The following is a 20,705-nucleotide window of genomic DNA, read 5'->3' on the forward strand; positions in this document are numbered from 1 at the left end:
GGCCCCTTCCCGTCTTCACTCTACTCTTTTGGCAAAAATAGCTGATCTACAAGCTGACAACACCTCACACAACAGATGAGACACCTAAAATAAGAGTTAGACTGTCTGTCAAATTTTATTAAAAAAAAAAGGTATTAAAATACAAACAAAATGACATTTTGGCTCACATTAAAAATAATACATTCAAATATCCATTCGATTATTTAAACATGTTCAATGTTGTGACAATACTTCATGGCTCAGCAACAAAGTATTTCCCTATTTAAAACCAAACAAAATAACAACAAAACAATTCAAGTCTTGCATAAATTGGAACATTATAAAATTGGATAAATCAATTATCCTCTCAGGCATAAACAATAAACAAACAAATAAATAAGCTTTTTCAGAGTAACATTTCAGTGATGTGCCATATGGACATAAACACACACTAGGGCACATTAGTGTAACCCAGTAACAGGACATGACCCTGAATGATGCACAGCTAATCTCAAGGGACACTTTGCTGCTAGTTTGTGTATTCACAATAAATTAAAAAAAAAAGTCAAAGAAACAAACGCAATGCCTTTGTGAGGCTGACACGATGCCAGGATCCACAGAGGTTATGGTCAGAGAGGAATTGCAATGACAAGTACCAGTGTGAGACAAGAGGAGAATAAACTAAACAATAAAAGGCAACTACAGTGGAGCATACGATTAAACTGTGGCTGGTGAACAGTAAATGCTAAAAGCACCAGTGGGTGTTAAAATAGACCGTTTCCCGGAACATTATTGCGGCTGCTGTTGTCTTTGCACGGCAGCCCAGGCTTCTGCAGGTGGATTGGTGGTGTAGGCGCCTCCAAACATCACAGCCTGCCCTGCCCCCTGCTGAGGGGGAGGGGGAACGCTGTGGTTTACATACTGTGAGAACACAGGGTGCTGCTCTGGAGCTTGGTGAATACCTGCGGGCCCAGTTCCGTACGGATAACCGTGTGTGAAATTATAGTTTTGGGTCCCAGTTCCAAACGGATATCCATGTGTGAAATGGTTGTTCTGGGTCCCAGTTCCGGGTGGATATCCATGTGCGAAATAAGAGTTCTGGGTCCAAGTTCCGGGCGGATATCCATGTGTCATATAATTGTTCTGAGTCCCAGTTCCGGGCCGATATCCATGTGTGAAATAAGGGTTCTGGGTGACTTGACCGTAAGGATCAACTGGTGTGCCATAGCCTGCAGCTGGCAGGGAGTAACAGGGGCTTACCGTTGCTATGGGGGGCTGGTTCATTCTGTAATCACCATTAAATTGCTGGCCAGCTGGCTGAAGAGGAGAGACTGTGGTGTCACTAGCCTGCAGCACTTGAGCGGTGCTTGTCTGAATGGCGGTGGTGTAGTGGCTTTCTGGAGACTGGTCGTCATCAACGACTTTGGCAGCCACGCTTTCTGGCACGAACTGCCGGTTCTCGTAGTTCATGGTGTCGTCGTCCGCAGGCTTGGTGGCGGCAAGTTCGCGCTTCAGCACGTTGATACTTTGGTTTGGTTTGGTGATCGGAATTCGACACCTCGAGTCCAATTGTATCCTGGGCTTTACGCGACCTACAGAGATTTGGGCGGACGTCGAAGTCATGGCCACAATCTCAGTGACCTTTTTTTTCCTTTTCTTTTCTCTTCGCTTCGCTTGTCTAGGAGAGACATCCTTCTGTAATGGCTTGGCTCGCACTGACGATGTGTGTCTTGCCTTTTTCTTGTCAACGATGGATGTTATCGGTTCACTAGAGGGCAGGTCTTTGTTGGCTGCTGGGGACGGGGGAACAGCGGTCACAGAGGTCAACATCAGCGGTGGAGAGGCTTGTTTAGCGCCGGACGGGGTGGACTGAAGGACGGGCTGTGACTCAAGTTTAGCCAGTGAAGAATCTATGCACCAAGGTGTGGTCGACGGCTCAGTAGATGCAGCTGAGGCTGGCTTTGTTGGAGAGCATTCAATGTTAAAGTTAGAGGAAATTAATGTTTGAAGTGAGTTCAAGACCAGCAGTAATTTAGGTTGAGGCCGCGTTTGTGAAGGCTCACAGTGCGGCACTTGAGAAGCCAGAGTTCTAGGTACTGATGCAATTTCTACTTTCACTCTGGTGTCTTGGTTTTGGGGAGAGGGACATTGGCTGGTTTCTACTGTCACTTTGGCCACTTGGTGTTGAGGAGAGGGACACTGGCTTGGTTCTACTTTGACTCTGGCGTCTTGGTTTTGGGGAGAGGGACACTGGCTTGGTTCTACTTTCACTCTGGCGTCTTGGTTTTGGGGAGAAGGACCCTCGCTGGTTTCTACTTTCACTCTGGCCACTTGGTGTTGGGGAGAGGGGCACTGGCTGGCAGGTGATGAGACGTTCGAATAAGGACCTGAAGGGCTGTCATAGGTGCCACCGCCATCGGGAGGCTTTGAAATTCTTCTCCGTTTGTCCGTCTCTCCATTCTCTCCGTTCAATGACACGTAATCCGATTCCAAACCATGTTTCAGAGTTTTCCACATTTCTTGGGGAGAAAAAAAAAGAAGAGACAAATACTGTATGTTAGGACCAGATGGCTGTATGGCGATGTGGTGGACATTTTTGTCAAAATTCTATTTTTGCCACGGACTTACAAAATGAGTGGACAATAATATTACCAGAAACACAGAGAACTAGCCCTGAATGACCATATAACAGGTCTGTAACTCTGACGGTGCGTTTTAACAGCGGGCGATCAGGATAGTATTTTCCGGAAGTGCATTATATGTCTATGAGAGCCGGAAACTACTGGCGATAGGGCGAAGTGGGCGGGGGGGCGATGAAAGATGGATTTTCTTTATCTTTTGGACGATGTCGCCCGGCGATCGCCCGAGAGTCGCCCGCTGTTAAAACGTACTGTGAGAGTGTTCAAATGGAGAGCGACCAAATGGACCCGTAAGTGAACACACTCAGAGTTAAAGGAGGAGTTCACCCAAAAAATTACTTATTTTCTATCAATTGCACACCCTATGAAGCCTTGAATCCATGGATTCTTTTTTGTTTTTGTCGCATTCTTAAGCTAATAATTTGATTCCCGTCTCCTACCGGCTAATGTATCTGGTAGGAGACACAAAGTAGATTATTTGTGTCTCCTACCGGAAATACACACGGTCATCAAATTATTGTCTTAGGAATGCCACAAAAACAAAAATAAATCCATGAAATCAAGGCTTCATGGGGTGTGTAATTGATAGAAAATAAGTCATTTTTTGGGTGAACTCCTCCTTTAAGTCCTTAGGTCCTTGCAAATAAAACATTTGAGAACCACTAGTACTAGTGGACTCCTATGTACCATAGTCGTAGTAAATCATATTTTGAAGAAAACCTGAAGACTAATATTCAGTAATTAGGTCTTGTGATCAAAATAAGAACATTATAATGTTATGTAAAAGAACAGAAAATCTAAAAATTGCCACGGACAAGGACAAGTCTTGCCACGGACACATTTGTCCATGTACGGACATATTGAGGACCCCCTGACTCGGAGACTAATTCAATACACAAGCACGTCTTGTCAAACATGACTTCCATAAAGCTACAACTGCAGACATCAAGAGACTGTCTGAGGAAATCTAATTCAATGTATGGCAGCGGCAGTGGTGGAAAAACTACTCAAATCTTTTACTTAAAAGATACACCAAATATACTATAAATACATTACACAAAATACACCACACTTGCTGTGTGTGTAAACAATATGGTTTATTATTAAGCAAAGTGTGTTATGTTCCGATGGGGTGCCGTGTCCTGTAGTGGTATGTTTATATCTAATACAGTATATTATAAAATGTGTGCACGACAAATGATGTCCCTGGTCTAGTAAGATACTGCATGTACTGTAATTCTGAACATAATGTACAAATTATCTCTGTAATCTGCATAGAGAGAGATTACGGCCCATCTTGTTAAAGTGCCTGTATCTTAAATAAGTAAAAACTATAGCAATTCATTAGTGGTTAAACATTGCTGCCAATAGAGTACCGAATCTGGCGTCACTGCCGCTAGAGGGCGCTGCTCCGCTGGTTCGTGGCTTTATTTTTTGTGTTGAAATCCCCATTGGAGAATTTTAGCTCACGTCATATAAGAACTGTGTTCCAAACATAAACACACCACCCCGGCTTTTCTGTCAGGGAGGGGGGGGGGGGGCTCTGCATCGTTTATGATATTCATTCATATTTGATACAGCCTGTTTCTGGCGAAAATGGAATTAATTCTGCCTTAAAAGTCTTAAGAACTACTACTTCCGGGTCTGAAAATCACTGTCCCTACAGCAGCTGCGTTCATGGGAAATGTAGTCTTTGGGTCGTTTGACTCGTTTCTAGCATTTATTGTGTTACTCTTTGGGTAAATGTGTACATTTCCACCTTCAGTCGATGCTTCATATCCATATCAGAGTCAAATCGCCGGGGTGGTGTGTTTATTTTTCGAACACAGTTCTTATATGAGGCGATCTAAGATTACCCAATGGGGATTTCAATACAAAAAATAAAGCCACGAACCAGCGGAACAGCGCCCTCTAGCGGCTGTGACGTCAGGACTTCAGTGCTCTATGGGTGCACAGGGCTAGTCTGTGGGATCTATTCACTGTGTTTCTGATTATCTCCGAGTTAAATTAACATGTGCCTATTACTTCAAAAAGAAGTGCAGGATGTATAAATAGACTGAGCAGCATCAAACCGTTTTTGCCTTTGTTATCTTGGCAATAACTAAACAGTAAAGGTGGTCAAAACAGCTGGGTTTTCAGGTCAACAAAACAAGTTGTGTTCCAGTGAGCGTCAGTATTTACCAGTATGTCCAGAGAAACAGGGGTGGGTGTAGTCTTCCTGTTTCACCTCCTGTTTAATGGTGACTGGAAGCAGCAGAGAGACAATTAGACATGTTTTTATATGGTGCGACCCGTTTTGAGCTTGTAGATCTGCTATTTTTGCTACTTTTGTGTGACATAGAATGGTCGATGTACGGAATTCATTTACGAAAAAAGGTTAAAATACGGAGATAATCAAAGTTGCATCACCCCTGTTCTATGTGCTGTGGGAGTAATGTTGACCTCACACACCTGTTATATTTGAGTTGTGAGCGTTCAGGGTTGTGAGAGGCTCTGGGTTCGGCTCAGTCTTCACTATGGACAAATTGATGGGAGTCGTCTCAATCACACTCTTTTTCAAACGTACGTTTTCTTTGTTGTCCGTCGCTTCTGAATTGGGAACAATGATAATAAGATTAAATGAAGTGACCAATGTTGAAGTTCATAGACACTTCAGCTAAGGATTAAACATTACCATGTATTGACCATTTACTGCAATATTAACCATTTACTGCAATGATATTGCATTCAGATTTGGCGGTGTGACTCTGTTCATGCGATATTACGGATTACCTGCGCAAGCATGACAGCAGATCTGAAATCCCCCCCCCCCCCCCAGCAGAGCCTAAAATACAGTTACATGAACATAACATTGAGCCTCCAATACATAATTAAACTACCACATATTATAGTCATATTATAGTCATAGTTATTATATCCATAGAACCACAGTACAATACACAGAATCAACCTATTAACAATATGAACTAAATGCCACAGGGAGGAGGCCGGGTAGTTATTGAACCAAGGGTAGGTGGAGGGAATTTGAAAACCAACAGCTGTACAACCGGCTGAGACAGCGAAGCACGTATAATGCAGAGAACAGAGGCTGCTTAAAGGGATATTTCACTTGTTGGGTCATTCTATCGTCTACTCAGGCTTTTGTGAGCCCCCCAGTAAGTTGCTTCATTCAGTATTTAGATATTTGATATTCATTCATACCCACTGTATCTTCAAACTCCATTTTTAACATGTTAGATTCATCAAAAACACCCATCCTTGGTTCTGGTGACTCATCCTGCCCTCCTAATACGTGAGGGGACCGTGTTTTTTCGATTACTTTTTTCATTTATTTTATCTAAATTTGTATTTAATGTTTTTCATTTCATTTTCAAAAAAGTTATTGAAAAAACATGGTCTCCTCACGTATTAGAAGGACAATATCAGTCACCAGAACCAAGGACGTGTGTTTTTGATGAATCTAACATGGTTAAATGGAGTTTGAAGTTACAATGGGTTTGTATAGGAGGGGGGCATGTCTGATAAAAATGGATATCAAATATCTAAATACTGAATCTAGCAACTTAAAAACTGTCTCATAGCTGCCCAAAAAACTTAAAGTGAAATATCCCTTTAGATAAACAGCCAGTTGCACTGTGGGAATGAGGGCGTGAGTGAGTTGGCTTGTAGCGAATGAGAATGGCGTGAGGTTGAACTTGGGGGGGTTCAGGGAGAGTGCACGAAGCATATAAACCTCCTGCCTTCCGTGCCTACATGAACTGTCGCTACGCTGAATTAGCTGGGACATACAGTATCTGTATTTTGTGTGATGTTGATTCTGGTATACCTTTACCTCTGCTCTTGTCTGCCTCTGGTGGCCTGGATGACTCCTCTGTGTGAGGAGGGTCTTGTGAACTCTGCTGGTCTGTTCAACAGAAGGCAGAACGACGACATGTTGTTCATCTCATTCTAACATTGTTTTAGTGGAACATAAAGCTTGTCTGTTAGATGGGAGAGGTTCTCACCTGGTGGTTGTTGGTCAGCAGGTGGACAGGAGGAGGTCAGATTCTGTCGTCTCAAGATGTCCTCCAGTATGTGGATGCCTGCAGACAACAATCAATCCCCTACAGTTACAACAGCACACTTCAATGCCCCCTATTTTTTTGACAGAAATACAACGTCACCTTGCTAAACTAATGGCCTAAGTAATTTTTTAAGTTTTTCAGAAAACATTTAAAACTGATCCAAAACAAAACTATATGATCTTTCTTAATCATTTCAACAAATTATGACTATTAAAATAAAAATAACACTGTCTGTCAGTTATGTAACATAAGAGATTTAAATAGGTTTAAATAGGATAAAATCTGACTTATTCCAAAATATTTACAGATTTAGGCCATTGTTTGGCAATTATTTTGGCCTAAGTCACAAAACCATGTGACTTAAGCAAAAAATGCCTATTTTGGCCTAAGTCACACTAGGGAGTTAGGCCATTATACTAAAAGGAGAGGGAACAGCAGGATCCTTTTCAATTAGGAGATAGGCGATTTTACCAGAAGTGGCCAGTGTCATGAGGAGCTGACTTGAAATATAATTTTCCTCAAAAAAATACTTAGGCCATTAGCTCATTCAGTGCCCGGCTTATTTATGGCAGTTTGTCTCTGAGTGCCACAGCCAAAATTCATTGTAAAAAAAAAGTGCTTAGGAGCCGAGATACAGCCTTTTTCAGTAAGAAGTTAAACAAAGAGTGAATGGAGCAGAATATTTTCAAATCATGATATCTTGGGTTCTGAATATTTTTTTGGAGCTTATTATTAACGGACGTCTTAGTCCATTTTTTGGGGGTTTTTTTGTCGCATTCCTAAGCCAAAAATTTGATGACCGGGTGTATTTATGGTAGAAGACACAAAGAGTCTACTTTGAGTCTCCTACCGGATACATTAGCATCTTTTATTTCTGCCGGTAATCACATTATTGGCTTAGGAATGCGACAAAAACTAAAGATAATTGAATGAATTCAGGGCTTCATGGGTTGTGCAATTAATCGAAAATAAGTACTTTTGGGGTGAACTACTCCTTTAAATAGCTGATCTACTCACCACATGCCACAATGCTACAAGTGGTGAGCTTGTAGATCAGCTATTTGTCGTACAACAAAGTATACTGGAGTGAAAAAAATAGTAATACAAGATGAACTACTGTACCTTCACTGAATGGAGCCGCTTGGACACGATGATATGAGTTTTTGTCAAGCAGTATAACCTTTACAAGAGGAAACATTACAATAGTTAAAACATAAATACAAACATATTTTACAACTCGCTGTTGCGACGCGACGCATTGTGAGCTTGTAAATCTGCTATTTTCAAAAGATTTTTATACATTTTATACATTTGAAAACTGGTGAAACATGACATTCTGCATAATGAGTATACTTTCTACTTTTGGTACTTTAAGTACCGTTTGATACCAACACTTTTGTACTTTTACTCAAGTACATTTTGAATACTACAGGTCTTTTACTTGTAACGGAGTATTTCTACATAATGCAGTATTGATACTTTTACTTAAGTAAAAAATGTGAGTACTTTTTCCACCACTGACCACCTGTAACACAACGGTGAACCCACAGCAGAGGTTAAAGGGATAGTTCACCCCCAAAAAAATGGATTCGCTTAGGAATGCGACAAAAAACCCAAAATATCCATGAATTCAAGTCTCCATGGGGTGACTAATCCATAGGAAAAAAGTGCCTTTTTGGGTGAACTATCCCTTTAACTTCGTGGTATATACCATACCGATCCAACTGGGTTACCTCAGCATCCATTTGGAAAAACTGTTCCCGTTCGGCGACTTGGTTGACGACCATCTCAAAGCCTTCCGTCTTCTGTTTCTCACTCAAGTCCTCCTGGTTCCTGACTCCAGTCATTACATGAGGGAACTCCTTCCACTAAACACAAACATAACAGAATGACTCCAGTCATTACATGAGGGAACTCCTTCCACTAAACACAAACATAACAGAATGACTCCAGTCATTACACGAGGGAACTCCTTCCACTAAACACAAACACACAGAATGACTCCAGTCATTACATGAGGGAACTCCTTCCACTAAACACAAACATAACAGAATGACTCCAGTCATTACATGAGGGAACTCCTTCCACTAACACAGGGGTCTTCAACGTTTTCAGGCCAAGGACCCCCTCTCTGAGAGAGAGATGGAGCAGGGACCCCCACTAATATATATTGCATAAACTTGTGTTGCAGATTAAAGCTTTTCATAGATGTTGGTTTCATGTTAATGTGTATTTTCAGACATTTAACCACTTAAACCATCAACACTAAGTAAACTTTCACTCTGTACTAAGTCTGCTCTTTTCCCCCTCTCTTTGCCGAAAATAGCCGATCTACAAGCTCACAACGCGTTGTGCGCTTGTAGATCGGCTATTTTCGGCTAATGTTCTCCTCAGAATAGGGATGCTAGGGTTCAAGTGGTTAATGTAAAAACAAAAATCCTATCACACAAAGATTTGGCAGACCCCATGTAGTAACTCTGAGGACCCCCGAGGGGTCCCGGACCCCCTGTTGAAGACCTCTGCACTAACACAAACACACAGAATGACTCCAGTCATTACGTGAGGGAACTCCTTCCACTAGCACAAACATAACAGAAGGCATTTCAAACAGTAGCTCAACACGGCCGCTGCTCCACTCTCATATTTATCATATAAGTTTAAACCAGGGCTCTTCAACATTTTTCAGACCAAGGAGCCCTTAGCTGAGAGAGAGATGAAGCAGGGACCCTCCCCCCCCCAATACATATTGTATAAAATTGTGTTGCAGATTAAACATTTTCATAGATTTCTTAAGACAGTTTCACAGACTTTGACAGCACTGTCATCAGTGTGTACAGTATGTTGGATTATTGTGTATTTTCATTTTTCATTTAACCACTTGAACCGTCAATACATAGTCCGCTCTTTTTTCCCCCTCTACACCAAACCTCTTTGCCAAAAAATAGCCGATCTACAAGCTCTCAACGCCTCGCGCTGCGAGGCGTTGAGAGCTTGTAGATCTGCTATTTTTGGCAAATGTTCCACTCAGAATAGGGATGCTAGGGTTCAAGTGGTTCATGTAAAAAAAACATGATCCAATCACACAAAGATTTGGCGCCCCCCCCCCCTGTAGTAACTCTGAGGACCCCCTGTTGAAGACCCCTGGTTTAGACAATGTGACATTAAAGGGTGCAACCAAACATAAAAGGACTTGTCTTAGTTCTACTGGATCTCTTCTCCACTCGTCCCCCACTAACATTTTAGTCTAGTTTTTATTTGTTGACGAAATTGGCACTATATTTAGTCTTAGCCATCGCAGCTTAGTTTTTATTTCGTTTTCGTCAGTGAAAAAAGGTAGTCGACAAATATTTTTCGTCATAGTTTTAGTCAACACTGCACCACAGGCTCACATACTCACCATGTAGTTGAATCGGTGTTTGGCAGATATGATGTGTCCACAAATATTTCTGAGCTCAACCACTGCGTGGCAGGTCCGACAAAGATAAAATGGGTAGAGTCTCTCAGTGATGTCTCCACACTGAAGCTCCAGCACTGAGTTGATTCCTAATTGGAGATCACACACACACACACACACTTTTTTTTAAAAACATGCATACATCATCGAGTCTATAATGTTTTGTCTCCTGGGAGATAGCACACTTTTGCCACAAGATGTCAGCAAAGGGCAACATGCACTGATAACTGCAGGACTCGTCACTGCTGCCAGGCTGATATTGACACATTGGAAAGGTTCTGTGTACACCAGGGCTGGCAGATTGGACTCAACTTATGACTGAGACTGCATCTTACGAATATCTGATTGCCAGGAAAAACAATATAAAAGGGAAGTTCCATTTAGTATGGGACTATTTTTTTTTTATATATAAAAGGGTTTGTTGCATTAATTATATGTTGAAATACATCACAATTGATATAATCATAATTGATAGTAAATGGTGTAGGGGGGGGGGGGGTGTTGTCCACTTTTTGTTGTGTTTAAGTGTTTTTAATTCATTTTATTTTTCGGTTTTGTTTTTGTACTTTGCTTTAAATGTCATGTGTATTGTTTGTTGAAAAATAAAGAAACACTTCAATGACAAAAAACATGCATACATCATCAATAGCCTAAGCAAGTTTCACATTTTCTCGCTGTCGATTGAACCTCGTACACCAAGTTGTTAATACTTGTATGTCCTTGTTGACACCCCTGCGTCCTTGTTGACACCCCTGCAACCATTCTCAACACCACAAAGCGTTCTCATTTGTGCATATAAGGGCAAACAAACACTCACCTACGACTCCATTTCTCTGGGCTTCCGACAGCTTCACTTTGAGGTAACAGGACACACGGCTGGTGATCAACGCCCCTGTGAGTGACAGACAGGTCAACCGATAGATACAAACGTACGCAGAAAGTAAAACATGAAATAAACGACCCACACATGTACGTACCCGCTGAATTCCTTCGGCGCACCGCTTGCAAAACAGGTCGCTGGTGTCCAACGTCTGGGTCCAAGAACGGCCGTCTATCTGGACGTTCCAGTGGCTTCTGCGTTTCCTCTCGTTTTATTCTTCTTCCCTCCCTCTGTTCCGGGTCGTGTGGTTGTATACCAGGGTCTTTAGGTGCTTTCTGACTGATTTTACTAGAGGACTGAGGAGCCACGGGTCGTGTGCCAGAATCCAGAGGAGCCTGTTGCCTTCTTCCAGAGTCTGGAGGAGCCTCCTGTCGTTCCCTGGAACCCTGAGGACCTTCTTGCAGCTTGATATGTGTCCTGGTGTCCTCAAGAGCCGCTGGCTGCGTCCTGGAGTCTTCAGAACTCTCTAGCTGAACGTCACAGCTCCGTGGACCTTCTGGCTGGGTGTCAGTGGGTGAGGAGGACTGAGGAGCCACGGGTCGTGTGCCAGAATCCAGAGGAGCCTGTTGCCTTCTTCCAGAGTCTGGAGGAGCCTCCTGTCGTTCCCTGGAACCCTGAGGACCTTCTTGCAGCTTGATATGTGTCCTGGTGTCCTCAAGAGCCGCTGGCTGCGTCCTGGAGTCTTCAGAACTCTCTAGCTGAACGTCACAGCTCCGTGGACCTTCTGGCTGGGTGTCAGTGGGTAAGGTGTGCTTTGGTGAGGATTGTGGGCCAGTGGCCAAAGGGTCTGGGATGTGATTTGGTTTATTTCCTATGGATGGAGGGAAGGGATGGAAGTGATATAGTTGGTGGATGAGTGCAAATAAACGATGGCAGGTCAGAAACAGACGGCAGGATAAAGGCTGACAACTAACAAAGGCAAAGTTACTAGTTAAAGTTACTTACCACTTTTTTGCATTCATACATTCTTGTTTTATGATTTTTTTTCCATAGTGACGTGAGATTTGTTTGTATTTTGGACAAGTGTGCAATTATTTTACATTTTGAGCCCTGCTTACATCAATTAAGGCCACGTTTCCTCTGAGAGGTCACAGTGAGGATGGTTGGTGCATTTATTTACCATCAGGGTGATGTGAAGGTTCATATAAAGCAGTCGACATGTCCTGGTGTTTCAGGCTCTCTGGTTGAGGATGAGTTGCAGAAGGTGAATCCTGTGAGCCTCTCAGGATGGCTTGTATTTTAGCCAGGGCTAAAGGAGAAAGACCACAATCAAAAATCACAGCTAAACACCATCGTAGTAGACCCAGGTTATTGTAGATCATTACAACTTAAACTAAAACTAAAACTGAGGAAGAAAATTGGAAAAAGAAAAAAAGAAAAAAGAAAATAGCATGTAAAATCTGATGTCATGCACTCGTTCATTATACATTATTCAGCTTCTATAAACAATTAAGGCTAAGACTAAAAAATAAATAAAAACTATACATTTCAAAACTATGATAACTGTCATAGACAAATGCTATTCTACGGAGGGTAGAAAAAGTAAAAGTGTATTGAGGCATTTAAGAGCAGAATAACCTTCCAAATAGACTTCCATTCTGTGTCCCTTCTAACATTCTCCTCCAAGTCCTACTGTAAGTTCAAAAAGCAGAGACGTCTTGAGCCTCTCCACACACAGAGAGAGTGTGAGAGGAGGAGGAGCACACACACACACACACACACACACACACACAGGGAATGGACAACTGCTATTCTTGCATCTGTAAGCGTCCCTAGATGGTCATTGACACCTCAGACGGTTAAGCTGAGAATAGGACAAATGGAGAGCTTAATCAGCTGTCTTCACACAGCAGGGGCTTCCATGACGCATTCCACCTGTCCCCTAAACCAGGGGTCTTCAACGTTTTCAGGCCAAGGACCCCCTAGCTGAGAGAGGGATGAAGCAGGGACCCTACTCTATATTGTATAAAATTGTGTTTATTTATTTTGTACTTATAGTTGCTATTTTTTCCCTCTACACCTATAGCCTCTTTGCCAAAAATAGCAGATCTACAAGCTCTCAACGCCTCGCGCTGCGAGGCGTTGAGAGCTTGTAGATCGGCTATTTTTGGCAAATGTTCCCCTCAGAAAAGGAATTCTAGGGTTCAAGTGGTTAATGTAAAAAAACTAAATCCTATCACACAAAGATTTGGCGGACCCCCTATAGTAGCTTTGAGGACCCCCTAGGGGTCCCGGACCCCCTGTTGAAGACCCCTGCCCTAAACTGTCCCCATGTACTGAAGAATAGTCTCACATTAAACGTCTCACATTAGACACTTTCCAGCCACAAAATAGATCTACAAACTCAAACTTGTGAGCTTGTAGATTGTCCATGTTTGGTGGTGTGCATCTCTACTTACGTTAACTATTTACCTTGTTTACTACTGCCTAATGTTCAAGCTTAGCTCTGCTTACTCTGATCTCCCACTGGTAAATGCCTACATTGTAAATTGTAATATAAAAAAAAGAAAACATGTTTTTTTTAATTCAACGTTTCTTTCACATTTTCTCAAGTTTTACCTTCTGGAACATCTGCTTTAGTCAGCTCTTCATACTCCCTTTCACTATTCATTGTCAGCATCTATGCAAAGAGAAAAGAGACAATCATATACTGTGTGTGTGTGTGTGTGTGTGTGTGTGTGTGTGTGTGTGTGTGTGTGTGTGTGTGTGTGTGTGTGTGTGTGTGTGTGTGTGTGTGTGTGTGTGTGTACAGTATACACATGGCAATCTGATGGCAATCTGATCATCATGTCTGTCTGGGATTAATTTTGTGTGTGTGTATTGGGGGGGGGCTATTGTAGTTGGAACATTATTTCATGACATATTTGTTACTGATGTTTCTTTAAAAAAAACTATAAAATATGTTTACAAAAAAAAGAAATTATCACAATACAAAATGTATTTGTGACTATTCTAACAATATGTTTCAATATCACCACTATGAATCTGCTCCTCAGGTACAATTATGACAACTTTTGTTTAGTTTATTTAAACAAAAACATATTTTCATGCCACTATACAGTAGGTAGGACATAATCATATTAAATGGGGGTCCATGGACTAATGAAAATGAACACTGGTGTGATTTACCTGCGTCGTGCCGCCCGTGTCTTTCTCAGCCAACTCAGTGACAATCTTCAGAAGCTCCGCGCCCGATAGATCTGCGGTCAACTCTGGGCACTTGAACCTCTAAATGCATCATTCAGAACATACAGTCAACATGTGGAAATCCATCTGTTTCCTAAAACTTTACACAGCATATAGAACGTTTTCATCACTCACCACGTAGTTTGATCGGTGTTGGGTGCCGAACCTGTGGTGCTTGCTTCCCGCCTTAATCTCACACAGTTGACAGTAGATTGCGATCCTCTTCTTGTACATGAGGCGAACCAGGAAGTTCAAACCTGAAAAAGGTCCACAAGCGAGCACAGGGTTCCGATTAGTGTAATGGCACGCCAAGGGCGAGTTGTTTTGTATTTGATCTTTTACCGATTTAATGTGATCTTATAATTATGATGTTCAAAACAAAGTAAAAGAAAGAAAGAAAGAAAGAAAGATTTTTCCCCCCCTCTTTTTTTCCCCATTGCCAAAAAATAGGGATGCCAGGGTTAAAGTGGGTAATACTGACCCACTGCAGGTCCATGTGTTGTGGATTCGGATCGCCTGATGGATTCTGATGTTTCCGACGAGCTGCTCCCGCAGGTAGATGCAGGCGACGCGGATGTGGCCGGCGAGAGAAGCAGCTGTGTGTCTCTCGTCTGTGTCGTATCATCACCATTTGACCTCACAGAGCTCTGTATACGGACGATCTTGGAGTCTTCTTTGGCAGTTTGACAGGTAGACAAGGTTGAGTGTGTTTTTGCGGCAGTCACAGACGTCTCCGCAAGTTTGAGGTTGGTGGTTTTGAACGTTTTGGAGGCGACATCATTTTTGGGGGTAGCTGCATCAGTTGGACTGGAGGTGGGGGCATGTTTACCTGAAGCGGCTGAAGGTTTAGAAGCAGCTCCCATAGATGTGTTAGGTTTGGAGATGGTTTCGGGGGATTTGGACGATTTGGAGATGTCTGGTTTTGTATTTGAGAAGGTTGCAGTAGGCTTGGGCATGACTGTAGCGGAATGGCAGACAGTTGTACTTGCTATAGAGGTGGTCGTAGATGTAGGTTTGCAGATGGTTGTGGTGGATTCAGACACGGCTGGAGTTTTACTAGAGATGGTTACAGTTGCACCGGAGGTATTCTGGGTCAGGTGTGACTTGGCTCCAGGAGAATTGGAGATGGCAGATGTTGCACTAGAGACGGTAGCAGCATGAGATGGGGCCACATGTTCGGATGAGGTTGCAGTAGTTTTGGAACTGATGGCAAGTTCTGAGTTGGTTCCAGGCACATTGGAGGTTGTCCCAACTTGTTGGTTGGTTGCCGTTTTCAAAGTGGATTTTGATATTTTGGAGGCAACTTCATTTTTGTGGGTAGCTGCAGTATCACATGACCCTGCGACAGTCGGGCTGGAGATGGTTGCAGTGGATTTGGACAATTTGGAGTTAGTCAGGGTCAGGTGTGACTTGGCTCCAGTCGAGTTGGTTGCAGCATGAGATGGGACTACAGATTTGCGTGTGGTTGCAGTAGTTTTAGAGCCGAGTTCAAGTTTTAAGTTGGTTGCGAGCACGTTGGAGGTTGTCCCAACTTCTTGGTTGGTTGCCGTTTTCGAAGTGGATTCAGACGTTTTGGATGAGACTTCATTTTTGTGGGCAGCTGCTGTTTCACAGGCCTGTGCGACAGTCGGGCTGGAAGTGGTGGCGGTGGCAGGTTTATCTGAAGCGCTCGTAGCTTTAGACGCAACTCCCATAGATGTAGAAGGTTTGGAGATGGTTGCTCTGGATTTGGAACCGAGTTCACGTTTTGAGTTAGTTGCGAGCACGTTGGAGGCTGTCGTAGTTTTACCACCAGTGTGTGACGTGGCTGTGACAACGTTGCCTTTGGAGACCGTTTTGGCTACATCTTCACTTTGGCAGCTGTTGGACAGCTCAATTAATTCGGCCACAGACATGGATATGTTATTTATTTTGAGGTCTTCGTTCGTTTTAAGAGAAACGCCCGTTGTTTTGCTTGCGCCGTCTGCCTTCAAAGGGGATTTGGCGGTAGCTTTCAGGGACTGGCTTATGGACGACCCCATCACGTTCACCTTTAAAATAGCACACAATATTATGTTAGTGACTGTTTATTCGACACCTTTCAAATGGCTACGCACAAGTTGGATCATGATAACTGTTCCTCTGCATTTCAAATACAGCTACAGCTTTTTGAAATCATGTTTACAAAGAGTTAAAATGGGAAATGGCTGTTTAACCCTTTAAGACCGGGAAAGCATCTGTCATTTTAGATTTTAACCACTTTAACCATTTTTTTATACTTTGGCTATTCAAAAACTTGAGTTAAAAATGTTCGCTTTAAAAAAGATATATTCAAAGATTTGCACAAATTTTCATGATTTTTCTAAAATAGCAGATCTACAAGCTCATAGCGCTATGAGCTCGTACTGTATATCTTCTATTTTTGAATAGCCAAAGAAATCTAAAAATGACACACAGATGTGTTCCCGGTCTTAACCCTTTAAGGCCGGGAAGGAAACGCATGTGTGTCATTTTAAGGTTTCTTTGGCTATTCAAAAATAGCAGATATATAGTACATGAGCTTGTAGATCTGCTATTTTTAGAAAAATCTAGAAAATTTGTGCAAATCATTTTTAACTCAAATCTTTGCTTCTGGGGTCCCTGGAACAAAATATTTTTTAGATGGGAGGGGGTCCGCGGTCAAATACATATTATTTTTGGGGGTCCTTGACATGAAAAAAGTTTGAAAAACATTGAAAATATAGCAACATAAGTTTAAAAAAAAAGAAAAAAGAAATTTTAGGGAAAAAAAAACTGTTAGGATTTAGAAGTCATTTGTAAAATCCCCAGAAGCAAAGATTTGAGTTAAAAACTTTCGCTTTAAAAAAGTATATATATATCCAAACACATTTTCACGATTAAAAAATAATTGCAGATCTACAAGCTCGTAGCGCGGTGCCGCGCTATGAGCTTGTATATCTGCTATTTTCATAGAGCCAAAGAAATCAGAAAATGACACAGATGCGTTCCCGGTCTTAAAGGGTTAAAGGGTTAAAAGATGCGGGTACAAATGTTTCAAGTACAAACATTACCTTCAATCTTCCCCATCCCTCATCTCTCTCCACCTGTCGAGCCAGCTCTCTCAGCTCTCTAGGATGTAGTGAAGGTTCCACATTGCTTGGCCAATCACGGACCATACGGGGACGCAACTTTTTCTTCAAAAAACAAACAAGTAGAGAGTGAGTCACTGTTACTGCATAACTTTAGTGGTCAGGTTCTGATAAGAACTGGATTTTTTGTTGTGTTTTTGTCGCATTCCTAAGCCAATAATTTGATGACCAGCGTAGGTAGGTAGGCAGCGGTTCCGGTAGGAGTCACAAAGGGGACTCTTTGTGTCTCCTACCGGAACCGCTGCCGGTCATCAAATTATTGGCTTAGTGGCAAAAACTAAAATAATTGTATATATTATATATAAATTATATATTATAACCATGAATTCAGGTCTCCATGGGGTGACTAATCCATAGGATTTTTTTTTGGGGGTGAACTATCCCTTTAAAGACAGGTTTAATCTAAACATTCACCTACATCACAAGTGAAAATAAACGAAGAAAACATTTCCAATCATTAGTTAATGACAACTACGACTATGACAGCCGTACTACAAGCTCACAATGCGAAGCATCAAGGCGTGTTGCAAGCTTGTAGAGCGGCTATTTTCTGCATGCAGAATACTGACATGTGTACAAAAGAGTTTCCTTGCCACGCCACAGGCTCACATACTCACTATGTAATTGTAGCGGTGTTTGGCAGATATGATGTGAGACATGTGTTGGGAACGGAGGATGTCTCTGGAACAGCAGTGACACCGGAAACCGTTGCGGGCCTTGTTCTCCAACGGCCACTGGAACTCTGTCATCATGCTCAGACCTGAACCACAGTGTCACACAACAGTCACATAGTGAACACACTGGGACTCTGTCATCATGCTCAAACTTTTTCGTGCCAAGGACCCCCAAATTGATATGCATTTTGCTGCGATTGGTCTACGTTTGTGGGGGACATACAAGCCTGATATATGCTTCGCCATGCGATGGTGTCGTGCACTGGAAATTGACATCCAACAAGCTCACAAGACTTAGTGGTTGTCTCCCGTTATGTGCTTGTAGATCTGATATTTTGTGCATGCGACAACATTGTATGACAGAGAAACGCACACACATGCATACATAGAGAACAACCCGGTTAAGAGTCTGGCCCCTTCGGTGGCATGCCACAATAAGACATAACCACATTTGTACATGACACTTTACTAAACTGATTAGTCCATTACTAAAATGTTAAATTGATTAATTCCAATGTGTCAGTTCACCCTGCACAATGAAATATTCATGTGAAGATATCTCAAGCTGAGTAAGAGCCTGATTTTGTCATGAGGTACGCCATCATACAATCAGACTTAAGTCTGAGCAGGACAAACTAAACACATTCATCCAAATATGCATGTAATGGACATGCAAACATGGCCTCAAATAAGCTATCTAGCTCAATACCACACCATAATAAACTTATGGTGTGGTGATGCTGACGTGAACATCTCACAATGTCATAAACCACATATTTCAAGACATAGTTAGTAGTAGGAACATTTAAAGGTAAAGTAAGTGATTTTCTTTGGTTAAAATAAGTGTTAAATAGCTCTATATTCTGATAGTACTCTTCCTATAGAGTGCTTGTTCAGTAACAGGGGTCACTATGTCTGTCCAGCTCTTTATTAAAAAAATTATAAAACATCAGGTCGGGACACCAATTTTATCCAATCAGGATAGAGAACTCAGTCAGGATACAGATTAAACAAGTGAAATTGGAAGTGATGACACAAAGAAATGAGCAGACAAAATTGGAACTGGAACACTAAAAAAAATGATGCTGATAAATGGGTACTCTCTCCTGATTGGCTGACATTTTGTCACCTACCTGCAAATGTATTTTCTGTTCATTAAAGAGCTGGAGAGACAGGGAGACCCATGTTACTGAACAAACACTCTCTAGCAATGATTACTATCACAATATAGTGCTTTAACCTTTTAAGATTTTTTTGTTTTTGTTTTAACCCAAAAACATCACTTACCCTACCTTTGAGAAAATACAAAAAAAAATACTGACCAATGACTGGCTCTGTTCTCTCAGTGTTGTTGAGGTAGTGCCACAGGGCTGTGTTTAAAACTGTGGGGTCCATGATGTCCTCTAGAGTGACCTGGGGGTGACACCTGCTGGTGGGTGGCTGAACTTCACAGGGCTGCTGGAGATCAGCACTGAATGGCTCGTCCTGGACGTCAGAGATGAGTGCACTTGGCCGGGGTTGACAGTCCGATGTGGACGGAGGGGTTTGAAGGCCCTGGGGAGGCGTGGGGATGACCTGGATGCTGTGGGTCACCTGAGAAACAGCCGGGGTGTCAGCAGTTTGAGGAGGAGTGTTTGGCTGGAGTCCATTCAAATTGTCCTCTAAGGCAACAAGCTCTTTCTCATTCCTTAAGGCTGTCAAACACACACACACAGAGCACAATGGACAAGTTCAAGCACCTCAACTGACTCAACTAGTGGGAAAATAAAATGGGCTGAGAAGAGATGCTCTGAACAGTGTATCTTATGAACATTGCTTTGATGCAACTTGTCATTTAATATGATCTGCAAATCTTTTCTATTAACTATTATCATATCTTGTTATCTTGTTAACCCATTAAGACCAGGAACGCATCTGTGTCATTTCAGATTTCTTTGGCTATTCAAAAATAGCAGATCTACAAGCTCATAGCGCCGCGCTATGAGCTTGTAGATCTGCTATTTTTGAAAAATCTTGAACATTGTGCGAATCTTTGAATATATATATTTTTAAAGTTAACATTTGTAACTCAAATCTTTGCTTCTGCCCCCCAGAAGTCCATTCAAATTCCCTGGAACAACATATTTTACAAATGTTCGCTTTAGAAAATATATATTGCACCCATTTTTCACGATTCTTCAAAATTGCAGATCTACAAGCTCACAGCGCGGGTGAGCTTGTAGATCTGCTATTTTTGAATAGGCAAAGAAATCTAAAATGACACAGATGCGTTCCCGGATTCAATGGGCACTAATATGACACACACAGCGTTTTCTCTAACCACACAGAATCATAATATTTGCAGTAAGTGCCATAAATGCACCAGCTATATATCCATGTTGATAAATAACCCATCAGCACAATGCAACAAGACCTCCGCAGGTTACTCATCTAAAAAAAAATATATATAAACTGACATTAGACAAGACACACCTAGTTATTCCTTCAACTCGCAAACACTCTGAGATGGAAATATACAGACTGAGCTTTCAACAAAGGGGAAAAAAACCAAGGCACTCTTCTGATGAAAAAAAGTTAAAAAGCCTTTATTGATGTGGCTAGTTCAAGCTCTATGCACAGCAGCCATATTGGAGAGAAATTGGGCCCCTTCACTACTTCCTTAACAGGTGTTACCAATGATACTAATGAAGGCTCCGTTAAA

At 42.0% G+C, this 20,705-nt stretch overlaps 1 protein-coding gene across 1 annotated transcript; it reads right to left on the bottom strand.

The window, feature by feature from the left end:
• Positions 1–513: 513 nt before the first annotated feature.
• On the bottom strand, positions 514–19,399 carry LOC308076975 (uncharacterized protein; the record flags this gene model as incomplete). Its single annotated transcript, XM_080417499.1, has 18 exons — positions 514–2,498; positions 4,800–4,862; positions 5,070–5,207; positions 6,445–6,522; positions 6,623–6,700; positions 7,805–7,862; positions 8,416–8,550; positions 10,080–10,225; positions 10,954–11,028; positions 11,114–11,827; positions 12,137–12,265; positions 13,576–13,636; positions 14,146–14,244; positions 14,338–14,459; positions 14,684–16,232; positions 17,253–17,375; positions 17,948–18,090; positions 19,327–19,399. The coding sequence occupies 18 exons, from the start codon at positions 19,397–19,399 to the stop codon at positions 769–771; spliced, it is 5,514 nt and encodes a 1,837-aa protein (XP_080273625.1). The 3' UTR covers positions 514–768.
• Positions 19,400–20,705: the final 1,306 nt, after the last annotated feature.

The sequence above is a fragment of the Gymnoscopelus braueri genome, assembly GCF_963280865.1.
Source record: "Gymnoscopelus braueri genome assembly, chromosome: 21".
Lineage (NCBI taxonomy): Eukaryota > Metazoa > Chordata > Actinopteri > Myctophiformes > Myctophidae > Gymnoscopelus > Gymnoscopelus braueri.